At 26.1% G+C, this 15,078-nt stretch overlaps 4 protein-coding genes across 4 annotated transcripts; 2 read left to right on the top strand and 2 right to left on the bottom strand.

Annotated features, from left to right (window-relative positions):
- Positions 1–312: 312 nt before the first annotated feature.
- Positions 313–867, bottom strand: cgd8_730 (possible apicomplexan protein; the record flags this gene model as incomplete). The annotated part of the gene is made up of 1 exon (XM_626983.1): positions 313–867. A coding segment is annotated over one exon (555 nt), but the record flags the coding sequence as incomplete, so codon positions are not given.
- A 931-nt stretch (positions 868–1,798) lies between these two features.
- Positions 1,799–2,143, bottom strand: cgd8_720 (hypothetical protein; the record flags this gene model as incomplete). Its single annotated transcript, XM_626982.1, has 1 exon — positions 1,799–2,143. The coding sequence occupies one exon, from the start codon at positions 2,141–2,143 to the stop codon at positions 1,799–1,801; it is 345 nt and encodes a 114-aa protein (XP_626982.1).
- A 914-nt stretch (positions 2,144–3,057) lies between these two features.
- On the top strand, positions 3,058–8,541 carry cgd8_710 (myosin heavy chain; the record flags this gene model as incomplete). Its single annotated transcript, XM_626981.1, has 1 exon — positions 3,058–8,541. The coding sequence occupies one exon, from the start codon at positions 3,058–3,060 to the stop codon at positions 8,539–8,541; it is 5,484 nt and encodes a 1,827-aa protein (XP_626981.1).
- A 798-nt stretch (positions 8,542–9,339) lies between these two features.
- On the top strand, positions 9,340–15,078 carry cgd8_700 (predicted secreted protein, signal peptide with several threonines, possible mucin; the record flags this gene model as incomplete). The annotated part of the gene is made up of 1 exon (XM_626980.1): positions 9,340–15,078. The coding sequence occupies one exon, from the start codon at positions 9,340–9,342 to the stop codon at positions 15,076–15,078; it is 5,739 nt and encodes a 1,912-aa protein (XP_626980.1).

Here is a 15,078-nt window from a genome sequence, read left to right as displayed (position 1 = left end):
ATTATGTCATTTATATCTTAATTTTATAGTTTTTAGTAATATATTACTTACCATGCCATGTATGATCTAGCTTCATATTTATATCCTTTATTACAAATTACATAAGGAACTCCAGTTCGATCCAAGTCAATTAGTGTAATTGGACATAACTCTTTGTCAATGCTTCCCTCTTTAACCATTGAATGGATTCTATTTAATAATTCTTGTGCCTCAAGTCTTCTTCCTGTTCTCGAAGAACTTTTGGGACTAAAATTTTGATTTTTATTAAATTACAATCATATTAAATAGAATTTTAAATATTTTATTATTAACTTACTTAGAATCTGAAATTGCTGATACAACTAATGCACCAAATCCTAAAACTGTTAATCCGCCAATAATAGATAAGACAAGTAACTGTGGAAGTCTTCTTGGAGGTCCAATATTTTCTTTTAATTGCCTTCTTATAGTTGAAATACCATTATAAATAGCTGGTCCAATAGGTTTATCCAAAAAAACGGAATCTATTTCACTAATTAATTCGGGATACATTACAATATTAATAGCAGGCTCTACTGATATACCCCATCTGATTATTGCTCTGTTTTCGCTGGCTAAATATACAAAAATAATGTCATTATTACAATCTACATCCCTTAAATTCCAGCTTTCCAATAATTGGTTTGCAATTTCACCTCCATCTCCCAAATTAGATGGAAGAATAGCAACACCGATATTATATCCTGCCATATTTTCCCCACATTTAAGTACTGCTGTGCTTTTGATATCTTCAAGCAAAGCATCAATATAATCTCCTTCTTCTGTTGATAATATTTTGGATGGGTCACATATATGACTTGAAACTTTTCCTTTTCTCCCACTAAAATTTTAAGTTAATTAAATTATAGTTTTATTATAAATTGGAATTACATTCAAATATTGATTTAAAATTAAGCGAAGAAAAACAATTTATTTAGCTTATTTGTTTGTAACTCCTCAATATTTATATATATTTAACTTACCATTTTTCTGGATTATTCAGTGGATTTGGAAAATAAGATAATACATTTTCATTATTAATTATTTCATTTTCTTGTATAAACCTAAGTTGAATGTTTGGTTTTAGACTTGAAAACAATTGAAATCCATCAAAGAATTTCTCCCTGATTGTTTTAATTCCACTAATATGTTTAGGGAGTGTAATGAGACCTAATAAAAAAATACTAAACAAATATTTTTTCATCTTCTCATGCTAGTATTATATATTTACTGGATTGTTCTTTTCCTAGAAAGCTATATATTTATAAATTTTTTTTTTGTAATTATGGTTGTCCACGTTGCATGCATTCTTTTTTCTTTTTTCTAATGTAATTTTGTGCATGCAATTTTTCCTATCATAAATGACTATTAAAAACAAAAGTATATAGCAAATTAGTTAATAATAATAATAATTATTATTGTTATTTCAGTTTTTAATTAAGAAATAGAGGAAGTTTAAAATATTAGTTTAGCAAGTTCCTAACCATTAAAACTACGAATTTAATTTTTTAATTGCTATTTTCATACAAAAATAATTTTTTTTATCTACTAATTTTTCACATGCAAAAAATAAAATCTAGTACCGGCTTACAATTATGTGGCAAAATTTATTTGAAATTATTATTAAGCTCATGCAATTTACATGAAAAATTGTAATACAAAAATATTAATATTGGAAATAAGAATTTGAATGAAAAAAACAAGAATAATTCTAAGATTTGAATATAAATTATAAGTAATTGTTCTAATTTAATTATAAGAGGTTAAAATATTTAATAATTCATTTGGAATTGATCATACTAATATTTTCAACTCCAATATTATATTTTGAAAGTTTATCATTAGAATATTTTAGAAATTTTAACAAATCAAGTTGACTACATTTTAAAATAGATGCATCTTCTTTGGCTATATTTTTTGCTACACCGTCGCTTTTTCTTTTCTCAGCTTCAATTATATTTATGTCATTAGTTATTTTTGAATCATGAATACCAGAAAATGCTTCTTCTACAACTTTCAATGCATTACTACGTATTTCAGCAAGCTGAATTTTTATATATGGAATTACTTGTTCAGAATTCCATTCATTTTTTATACCTTTGAATTTATGTTCATTAAAACTCATTCGCACAAATTTTAAACAAAAATATTGCTTAAAGAATTAGTTATAAAATGTTTCTTAAACAAAAAAAATGATTTCTTTCTATATTTAAAATAATAACAATAACGATATTTCTTCACTAATTAATTATTTCTCTTTCTATCTCTAATAAGTAAAAATTATAAATTACATGTGGATAATTAGTGACTATTAAAAAAATAAAATGGTTGGCGGGGTGTGTGGTTAATAGTCTTTATAGTAGTATATATTGATAATTCATTCGAAATAAAAGGATTTATTATGAGAAATGGAAGCAAAGAAAAAAGATATATTACAATATGTTTACTGCTAATGTTTAGATTTTGTTTATAATAGAGTTTTTCCTGGTTTTTTATTTTTGTTAAACATACTTTTTGACTTTTTTTTTCCTCACTTAAATTCTAATTTTTATTTATATTCGGTCAATAAAAATAAATAATTTGAATCTAACATAGGCGCACAAAATATGGCGCCACTACATGCATTCATTACTAGCATTGTGGGGCGATAATCAATTAAAGAATAAATTATTTAAAGAAAAAAAAAAAATTGAAATATTCAAAGAATAAATACTATATTGTGTAGTTATGTGGAGCTGGTTGGAATAATAGAGTTAGATACAAATACTAAATTTAAGATTATTATATCAGCAAATATTGAGAACATTCTTAATTAAGGAAAGAAGAAGAAAATCATACCAAATTAGTGAATTACACGTATATATTGGTATTAAATAAATATATTGGAGGAAAATTTTTGGAATTTGGAAAAAAAGTAGAGAGGATAGAGAGAAAAACTGAGGAGAAACTGAAAGAAGATAAACTTTGGAAAGTTTTCTTGAATAAAATATTCTTCCAATAGTCAAGAATCTGCAGCAATAAATTGTTATTTCTGAAACAATGTCGTTTATGAGAAATGACCTTGTTTGGGTTCCTTGTGAAAAAGAGGGTTACAAGCTACTCAAAGTTGACCATGTGGATTTAGTCAGTGGAAAACTATTACTCAAAGATAGCAAAGATGACGATAGTAGTGGTCCATCCAGAACAGAAAAAGTTTCTATTGGATTATGTCATAAGTATGTAAGTGATACAGATAAGGATGATAATACGTCTTTAACATCTTTGGATCCTGCAAATATTCTTGAAAATATTAGAGTTAGATTTGGTCAAGGGAAGATATACACAAGTACAGCTCATGTTTTGTTAGCTATGAATCCTTATAGAAATATACCAAACTTATATTCAGAGGAAACGAAAAGAAGTTACTTTGGAAAACATATGAGCCAGATGCCTCCCCATCCATACTCTATTGCAGATTATTCGTATAGAAACATGGTCTTAGATAGAAGAAATCATGCTATTGTTATTTCCGGGGAAAGTGGAGCAGGAAAGACAGAAACTGCAAAGATTGTAATGTCTTATTTAGCTGAGGTAGGGATTATTCCAAGTTCATCCGATACTACAAATGCCGATGAAAGTAATATGACGGAGAAACAGAGAAAGAGAATGATGCAGATTCGATTATCTTACGCGTCACATACTATTTTTGGAGAACAAGAAGCTAGAGATATTCAAAAGAGAATTTTGTCAGCAAACCCAATTCTGGAAGCTTTTGGAAATGCTAGAACTGTTCGTAATTATAATTCGTCCAGATTTGGAAGGTTAAACAAGCTCTATTATAATGAACATGGATTTTTAAAAGGTGGTGGAATAACCACATATTTACTAGAAAGTAGTAGATGCGTAAAGCATAGCCACAATGAAAGAACATATCATTGTTTTTACCAATTAGTTCATGGAGCCACTGAAGAAGAACTAAAAAATCTATACTTGGAGAGAGATGCTTCCAAATACTCATTATTGAATCAGGGAAATTTGGCATATACATCAGAAGTAGAAACCGATCGTGAACAGTTTAATATATTAAAACAGTCTTTAAACATTAATGGAGTGACTAATGAAAGACAAACCATGTTATTTCAGATTTTATCTGGTATAATATTACTTGGAAATATTGTCTTTAAAGATTCTGAAGGGAAAGAAGGAGCATTGAAAGATAAAGAAATCTTAAATTTTGAAGATCCAGAATTGGTTACAAGTATAGCTACTCTATTTGGGATAAGTACTGATCTATTGGTTGACATACTATTGGTTAAACAATTAAAGGTGGGTAATAACCAAACTCCTGTATCTATATCTAGAACTAGTCATCAATCATTACAGTTAATTCATTCAATTATCCGTTCAATTTATATTCGTATATTCAATTGGGTGGTTTCTCATATTAATAGATTTACATCATGTAAAGATGAGGAACTTGGAGAGACTGTATCTCCAAGAAAACAAAACATTACAAATTCTGCAAATTCTTTATATATTGGAATATTGGATATCTATGGTTTTGAGAAGCTTGAAATTAATTCTTTTGAACAACTTTGTATTAATTTGGCTAATGAGAAATTACAAGAGTTTTTTGTGGAGAAAGTTCTTCAAAGTGAACAAAAACTTTACCAGCAAGAAGGTCTTGTTTGGACTAATATTGAGATTCCAAAAACCCAGCCTGTATTGGATTTGATACTTGATTTATTTTCACTATTAGATGATGATAGCAGGCTTAAATCTCAGGGTCAAGATATCTCTGATTTCACTTACTGGCAAAAAATTAATAATAAGTATGGTAAATCTGTACATGGAGGTAATAGTACTTATGGTTCTACATATTCTCCAAATAGAATGCTGAATTCAAATGGAGGAGAGTGTCCAAGTAAGTTAATTAAGTTTCCATTGAATGGCTTAAAGAAGCTGAATCAATCTGATACGCCAACAGTCTTTTCCATTAAGCACTATGCTGGATCTGTTGAATATACTTTGAATGGTTGGCTAGAAAAGAATCACGACAAGATTATTCCAGAGCTTGAGGAGATATTAGAAAATTCAAGTAATGAAATATTGAATAGTATAATCGATTCTGAATATAAAAGTAGAAAGAGTGCAAGTTTTAGAAGTGTTAGTAAAAAGTTTACAAAAGATCTTAAGGATATGATTCAGGATTTAGGAGAAGTTTCATTACAGTTTATTAGGTGTTTTATTCCAAATAGTCATATGAGATCAGATATTTGGAATGGTCATATAGTATTAAACCAAATGATTCAATCTGGAACAATACAGATGGTCAAGTTAATGCATTATGGTTATCCAAATAGAGCAAGTTATTCAACATTAATTGAACAGATTCGTTGTTTATTACCAGAAAAGTATATATATGGACTATCTGATAGAATGATTGTTGAATTCTTTTTATCTGCTTATTCGATTCCTTCTAATACTTATCAATTTGGGATTTCTAAATTGTTTTTAAAATCTGGTCAATATGGACTACTGTTGGATCAAGTTAATGAATATTCAAAAGGAAATTATGATAGTGGATTGGTGATTCCAAGTGAGGAGATTCTTATTGAATTAAGGAAAAGATTTGCAAGAAAATGTTTAAGAAGGTGTATATTAGTAACAGATTTAGTTTCTTGGATGAAGAATCGATTCATTGTTTTGATTAGAAAGAGAAGACAGTTAATGAATTTAATATCAACAAGGATTTATAGATGGTATTTGTTCTATAAACATATAATTCTTCCACTTAGAAGACAGGTAGAGTATAGAATGCCTTATATAATGGGAATAAAGGTTGTAGATAGTATAATAATTGAATCAAGAAAAAGAATGAAGAGATATTTCTTAAATATTTTGAGATCAAACAATGAAAAGTTTAAGATTGTTAATAAGTTTGAAAAGAATAAGCAGAAAGATGAACAAAATAAAATAGAAGGAAGTATGGAAACTCTTAGAAACGAAAATAACGGGGAGCAAATGAATAAAATAGGAACCAACCAAGCAAGTATAGGAGAAATTACAAAAAGAGATCGTAAGAAGAAAGGTGATTCACCTAAAAATCAACATGTTTTAGATAAACAGGGTGGTTTGGTTGGATTAGAGATTTGGAAGCAAGAGATATTTTCATTTGTAGGATATAAGAAGAATAAAAGATATAATTATTTGATACATTATGATGGAATTAGTGTATGCTTGTTAGAGATGTCAGGAGATAATGTTCAATCTTACGAGTTATTTGTTCCAAAGAATATGAAAGATGAAAAAAACGATGATGAAACGGAATTTTCAGTATTAAAATTTATCAGTACAGTTCATGAGATTAATAAGAAAGGATTAAAAGAAGAAATTAATGAGAATTTAATGAATAATGAATTTGAGTACTATTCAGAATATAATAATGGAAAAGAAATTAAGAGGATTGAATATGAGTTAGGAAATCCTTTATGTTTTTCTCAACATCCAGCTTTTAGTACAAGTTTTGTAATGATTAATGATAAAGGATCAATTGTAACGTTTAAATTGAGAATGGAACTATTTCCAAATGAATCTATTGATATGGGAGATGATAGAAGAGAAGGTTTGGGTAATAATGATGATGAATATTGGGATTTGATTAACTCTACACCATCAACAAAGCTTCCAAATTTGAGTTGTGATATGGATATGGATAAAGATAATGAAATGAATAAAGAAACTATGGGAGATTTTTACTATAATAGTATAAAATTGAATAATAAATTTATGAGTGGAAATATGATAAGAGATTTACAATTATTGAAAAGAGATGGAATAAATGATCACAATGAAGGATATAATAATCATGATTCTGTATTTGTTTGTATGAAAAATTCAGAAAGAAAAGAAGTTAAGGAGCATATTTCATCAATAAATATTTGTTCTAGTGTACCATTTAACGAGTATATTCCATTTGAATGGATAGAAAAAGGTCATATTTTTGTTCCATTAAAAATTCATTATATAGATCCAACATCATATCAATATTTGGGAATACTTTGGCATGTAGAATATTCAGAGGAAGGAATAAAAGATGAAAATGGTAGTAATAGTATAAGATTACCTATTCCAATATCTTCATTAAAGAAGAATAAAAGAAGAAATATATCAGAGAATTCGAATTATGTGGAATTAAGTTATAATAAAGGAAATAAAGATTTGGAGAAATTTGATGGATTATTTACAGTAATAGATTTATCTACAAATCAAATAATAAGTTGGTTAAACTTTCCATTTAGGTTATCAAGTATAGTAGAAGAATGGACGAATATGGAAAGTGAGATAAATAAAGGATTAGTTTGGGATAAAAAGAGTAGTTATCATCCAAAATGTTGGTGTAATTTATTTGGATTTGCAATGAAAAAAGATTCAAAAGATGGTAATTTAGGTGTTAGTAATAATACTTCATTAATTTATGATGTAATTCCAACAGTGGATGTATTAAAAGAGACATGTTTTATATCAAGTGAGAAATTGGATAAATATTTGAGAGAGATTTCAATAGTAGAAAATAAAGAGGGGGCTATATTGATGGAAGATATTAAAAGATCCTCAAATAGAAGAGTAACAGTAGATCAGAGTTTAATATTTTTAGGTGGTCCAAAATTGGGATTAATATTATCATTAGAGATTCAAACAATTGAAGATGATTTATTGGATTGTACAATGAATTTATTACATGATATAGTAAGTATAGGAAAAGAATGTAGTAATATGGATTTTGTTCAATATAATAATGGAAATGTAACAAGTGATTTAAGCAGTGATGATATGACAATTTTGGAAAAATCTTGTTGGTTTACAACAAGTTTATGGTTACGAGATGGGAATTTTAATTTACAAAAGATGATGATTTCAAATGTTTTTCCAAATCCTCAAGGAGTGAATACAATAAGATCAACAACAAATACTGGTTTAGGTGGAATGTATTCAAGGCTTATTGATAATATTGAAATAACATTATTATTAGGAACAATTAATGGTAGAATATTGTCAATTAATTTGAATAGAAAAAATTATTCTCCAAAGATTACAATAATATCTCCTTTTGAGATGGATAATTATAATCATCCATCTCATAGTCAACTTATAAATGGAGGAGGCGATATGATAAATAATGTTGGAACAATTATTCAGAATAAAAACAATACAAATACTAGAAGTTGTTCAATTGTTTCAATTTTTAATTTGAATAATAGCAATAAGATTTCATGTATATCATCAACAGGGGATATGGTCACTATTCAACTTAATTCATTTAGTTCAAAGTACATATTTTCTGAAAGATTACATATATGTTTGGATAAGAGATACCGCCCATTTATTATTCAATTTGTAATATTTAATTCCAAGATAGGACAGTCAAGATTGATTGATAATAATTTATCACAATCTTTCGTATTTTTGGACGCTGTTGAGAAGAATTTGGTGGTTTATAATAAGAATTTGGGGACTGCGAAATCTATTGCTACAATTGTTTGAAATTAGAGTGGGCTTATGTTTGCTTTTTTTTTTTTTTTTTTTTTCAATTTCTTTTTTGAAAATATGGAGGAAGTATAGTAGGAGGAAATTACAGGAGAATATATATAATATAATATAAATAAAATAATTTGATATCAATTTAATTATTCAAATGAAATATTTAGTATAAATTAATTAGTTTTAGGGTAATTAACGATTTGAAGGAAAATGAATAATTTTAATTATAATATTGAAACTAGTTTTTATTTATTTGCATGTCATGCATGAATAAAAATAATTAACACGTAATCACTTAAATTACATATATTTTACACGTAATTGTTATTTTAAGTTGATTTATTTTCCTTGGAAAAAAAAAAAAAAAAAAAACATTTCTTTTTTTTTTTTTTTTTAATTTAAAAAGAAATGATATTTAATTATATTAGGTTAAATAGAAATAATAAATAATTCAATAAGTTTTTAAATCTCAAAATTATAATGATTGTGGGTAAATTTTCAAAATGCATGCAATACATGCATTAAATGGGCGGCATGCTTGTTTCATCCAAAAATATGTTTGCAATGACAGATTAATATTAAGAATTAAAATAAAAATTGTAATTCTTTTTAAATGATTAAATGAAAGTTAAAACAAAAGAAAAAGTTTGTTATTTCTACGACAACAAGATAATTTATATGAATATAATTCAGTTGTAAAACTAAAAATAAAGCAAAGAAAAAAAATTGAACCAAATAATTTTTTAAATACTTTTTTTTTTGAAGAAAAAGGAAGGAAATTTAAAAAAAAAAAAAAAAAAAATGATTTTTTTAAGAGTTTTAATTACCTGTTTAACTTTATTGATTGTTACCTATATTACATTATTTATATCATTAAATAATGAAATTGGTAACCATTTAAATGATGAAATAACAAAAATAAATTCACAAGCAGTTTTTATTTCTTTTTTAGAAATACCAGGTTTGAAAAGAAAAAAAAATTATTCAAAGTTAAGTTTAACAAACATTAATATTAAAAGAATGTCATTAGATCAATTAAATTCATTAATTTCAAGATTATTACAACAAATTAGTGAATTAAGAAAAGAAATAAACGAATTAGAGGCAAAATTGAAAGTTCTTAAGAGTGGATTAGAATTAGAAAAATGTAATGACAAGAATAAAAAGAATAAGAAAAAACAAAAACATTTGAGCAAGAAATGTCAAAACTGTGAAAGTATTCAAAAAGAAATAAATAGTGTGGAATCTAAATTAAGGAAATTGAGACTTAAATTAAATAATGACAAAAATAAGCTTATTAAGGCCAAATTTAGAAAGAGTAAATTAGTTTCTAGCAGTAATGAACAAGAGGAAACAGAGGCAAATGAGGATACAGGTGCAGATAAAATAAATTATAGTACTGGTACGAGTACTGGTACGAGTACTAGTACCAGTACTGTTACTACTACTTGTATTACCAGTACTTCTACTCATAAAACTACTACTACTACTACTATTTCCACAACAACAAGTAATATTACTATTACTCCCACGATAAGCAATAAAGCAACTCCTACTCATATACCTGCTCCTACTCCTACTCATACACCTACTCCTACTCCTACTCCTAATCCTAATCCTAATCCTAATCCTAATCCTAATCCTTCAGAATTAAACAATTCAGAGACAAACATGGTTAATGAGAAATTGAAGTTGTTGGATGCTAAAATGGAGGAGATAAAAAAATTAGCAATGGGACAAAGAGAAACAGTTCAATTATTTTTCGAAAAACTATTGAAAGTTTTTGCAGCAAGTGAATTGATTGAATTGAAATGTGAATTAGGGATGGTGAATAAGTTATTTGTTGTAAAATTAAAAATTATCAAAATTTTGCAAAGTGCTCAAAATAGAAATAATGAAAGTTATCGAATTGATGAAAGTACTTTCTTAACAACTCAAACAGAAAAAGGCAAACAAGCAATAAAAGAATATGAAATTCTATTATTACTATTAAAAGATTTAATCAGTTATTTTAGTAAATTACTTGAACTTTGTGAAGAAATATTTCATGTATCTCCAAAAATTAAAGGAAAATTAGAAAAGTTAATAATTAATTTAAATGAATGCAAATTTGAGAAATTTAGTCCATTATTGGATTTAACTCGATTTCTAGTGCAAAATTACAGTAAATTCCCAATCAATTCAAGATATGGATCTAAAATATTTCTTTATTTATTAACTCGTTTACAAGGATTTACTCAAATTAAAGAGTGTTTATCTATTAAAAAGTTACAAAAATGGGTATCTTTAAAGAATGAATATAATAATAAAATTTTAAAGTATAAATTAAAATTGAAATCTTTGAAATGTAATGGTCATAATCATTTAAATAAACCATGTACACGTAATACATGTATTATAGAATTAAAAAAATATTTTCTAATGGAAAAAATTAAAACTTATAATCTAATTATTGAATTATTGATAAGTTTATTGAATAATTGTGATAATTTATTAAAAAAAGATCCATCAAGTTTAGAAATTCAAGCAAAAATTCATTCTTTTAGTAAAGAATGTAGTTATACATATGATATTACTAAATCAATCAAAAAATTGGGAATATATAAAGATTTAAATCAATTACAAAAAAAACAAGTTTATCAAAATATGTATCAATTAATACAAAGTATAGGTGGATTTACATTTATTTTTTATTCAAAAGATTGTAATATTGAAACTATTACAGAATTATTTCAATTTATTTCAAGAATAAATCAAATTAAAGAATTAGAAGAGAATAATAAAAATTTGTATGAAGATCCTAATTTGGATGAAGCAAGGAAATTAAAAATAATATCAGCCAAATCTTTGATAAAAATATCATTAGATTTAATTTCTTTTTGTTTAACATATTATCAATTTGAAGAAGAAGTTACACAAAAAATTAATTTAAATAAAGAAATTATTAAAAAAATGGATATAAATTCTGAATTAAGAGCAGATTTAAAACTATTTGAGAATTTACAGATATTATTAAGTGAAAAATATATATATTCAACTTTAGATTGTAATTTTAAGAATATTATGAAAATTATTCAAGAAAAACAACAAAGTATGGAATTATTAAATTTTTATCAAAAAGAACTTAAATTAAAGAAACATTTACATGGTAAAAGTGGAAATCAATCTATTGATAAAATTATTCAGAAAAGAAACATTTTGTTATATGGAATAACAATGAATAATAATCATAATTGTTCAATTTGTAATTCTGATAATGTTAAAAGAAATATATTACTAGAAAAGTATTATATGGAATTATTACAATTTATTTTAAATAATTGTATTAAAATTAAATTTCCTTATATAAATAAATTTTTAGATGAAGAAATTTCTAAAAATAATTATAAAACGATAATAGGTGAATTATTTTCTGGAATAATAGAGAATTTATTTTCAGAAGAAATTATATTATTGTTAAATTTAGCAAATAAAATTGAAATGGCTATATTAAATACTTTATTAAAAAGATTTTCAATAAATATGAGTGGTTTAAAGGATTGTACAGTAAAGAAAATTATAGATTTTAAAAAATCATTAAAAGAAATAAAAATACTTCAAGATAGATTAGAGGAACGTATTAATAATAATAATAATAATTATGAGGAGATAAGTTATAAGAATATAAAATTGGAAGAAATGATGAATGAAAATGAATTAATGATTACAAAAAGATTACATTATAGGTTAAAAGATATATTGATTGTATTAATTTTAATTATTGAAGATATTATAAGAAGATGTGAAAATGTGATAGAGATAATAAAAAAAGATGATGAAAATGAATTATCGATAAAAATATTAAAATTACCTTCTCCACAATATTTTACAGCAAGTATAAAAAAAGGATTATTATTAAATAAGATTGAAATAACATCAGTTTTCTTTAAATTAACATCAAATTTTGATTTATTTGGTCATATAAATTCATGTTTGGAGACAAATTATTTAAGTTTATTATTAAAATATGGTAAATTATCAGAAGAATTTAATATGATTTTAAGTAATTTTTTGAATAAATATTCGAATGGTATAGATTCAAGTTTAGAATATAATTATAATAAAGAATTTTTAACTTTGATTGGTTATTCTTTAGCTTTAGAATATTTTTTTGAAGCAATATATGCTTGTATATTAAGAGTAGAAGGTGAGAATGGATTAGGTATAATAAAAAAATATGATCCATTTAAAAAAGAAGGTGAGAATTTGATATTAAATAAAAGTATTAATGATATTTTAAAGCAAGAAAGATGGGGTTATGGATTATTTCAAGAAAATGTAACAATAGATGGAAGTCATTTATTACATAGATTTACTAGTAATGATAAAATTAAACCAGAAAGTTGTACATTAAGTTTTATTAAGGAATTAATTCAAAAGATTGAAGAGATAGAAAATTTAAAGAGAGGATTAAAAAATGAAGAATTAATAGAAGCAAAAAATTTATCATCAATTTTGAGTCTTCATTCAAGTATAATAAAGTTTTGTTTTAAATTTGGTATTTTTTATATATTAAAATCTCAATTAAATAAAAAGCAAGAGATAATAACAACTGGAGTTGTAGGTTGGGAATTTCATCCGACTTTGATGGAATTTGAATTTCCAAGTTATCCATTAGAAGATGGATTTCTTTCAAATTTAGAGTTGTTTGGTTTTGATAATCTTGTTAGTTCAGGAGATTATTCACAATTATTTGATTTAGATAGTGGAGATTTGATTTCAAGGACAGAAATGAGCGTTGGGATGTACATCAATGACTCAGTTGACGAGAATGAAAGGTTTGATTTTGAAGGATTTGGGGTAGGAATGGGAGCAGGAGCAGGAACAGGAGCAGGAACAGGAGCAGGAGTAGGAATAGGAACAGGAGCAGGAACAGGACCAGAACAAGGACCAGGAACAGGAATAAAAACGGGAACAAAAGCAGAAGGAACAGGAACAGGACCAGAACAAGGAACAGGAACAGGAACAGGAACAGGAACAGGAACAGGAACAGGAACAGGAACAGGAACAGGAACAGGAACAGGAACAGGAACAGGAACAGGAACAGGAACAGGAACAGGAACAGGAACAGGAACAGGAACAGGAACAGGAACAGGAACAGGAACAGGAACAGGAACAGGAACAGGAACAGGAACAGGAGCTGAAATAAAAGCAGAGGTAAAATTAGAAGCTGGTGATGAAGCTACAAAGGCTGAATTTCCAATTTTGACAGTAATGCCAGAATTAGGGCCTGAACAACATGTATTGGACAAATTGGATTTGAAAACATTAATGAATTATAATTTGATGAATTATTTAGAAATGTTTATCAAAGAATTATCAAATTTATTGTTACCAGAAATATTAGAAAAAGCTTTCAAGTTTTTAACAGGATGTGATTTAAATCTTTTATATTTAATAAATACCAGAATTTCAACAATTGAATATTTACTAATTCAAATGTTGAAATTTAATAATAATAATAAAAGTGATCATAATTCTGTTAATTATGAATTACTATTTGAAACATTAAGAAATTTGGTTTTTAAATTAAAATCATATTTGGTTAAATGCCAAGAATTAAACAAATTTAAGTATCCTTGGTTACATATTCCAAATCTTAAAAACTTTAAAGAAAATATAAAAAGCTTATTATTCAGTTTTTTCCAACAAGATAAAAATATACCAAAAGATTGTTTTTTAATTAATATAGAAGAAGTTAAAAAATTTATTTCTTTTCAGAAATTAAAGGTTGAAAGACTTGAAGATATGGTAGAAAAGACTAAATTATTCATTCAAAATAGAGATGGAAAAAATGCTAATTTTAAAAGTTCAAGTACAATATTTCATTTGGAATTAGAAAAAGAGATAATTATTTCAGCAATAACTAGAAATGAACAATTAACAGCCATTTGTGAAGAATTTTTAAATTATTTTCAACTAAATTCACACATTACAATTGATATATTGGATGTTTTAGAAAATTTATTTAGTTCCTTAGTCATTAGCGATCTTCAAATCAGCCAGTTCAATTCAAGAATTTCTCAAGTATTTTCTCTTGGAGCTTCTGGTGCTGGTGTTGGTACTGGTTCTGGTGTTGGTACTGGTTCTGGTGTTGGTACTGGTGCTGATGCTGGTACTGGTGCTGATGCTGGTACTGGTGTTGGTGCTGGTGTTGGAGCTGTCTATACCCCTACTCCTACCCCTGCCCCTGCATATGGTGAGTCCAGTGGCTTTAATAGTCCGTCTATTGTATTATTGTCTGATATTTATACAGAGGGAACTGAAGAACCTAATTTACCAATAATTCAGTCAAAGCCAATAAGTAATATTAGTTCTCAATCAAATCAAGAAAATAACGATTACTCGTCCTTTTTAAAAGATCCAGAAGTTCAAAATTTGTATTCATTATATTTGTCATTAATTGAAGAACCACTCACTTTAAAACAATTGATCGAATCTTCAGGATTTGATAAAGAACTTTTGATTCAAATGTTACTTGGTTTTCTAGAAGAAAATTAA

The sequence above is a fragment of the Cryptosporidium parvum genome, chromosome 8 (genome assembly GCF_000165345.1).
Source record: "Cryptosporidium parvum Iowa II chromosome 8, whole genome shotgun sequence".
NCBI classification, from domain to species: Eukaryota; Apicomplexa; class Conoidasida; order Eucoccidiorida; family Cryptosporidiidae; genus Cryptosporidium; species Cryptosporidium parvum.
The sequence above is the reverse complement of the archived record's forward strand: the minus strand, read 5'-3'. Positions and strand labels throughout refer to the sequence as shown.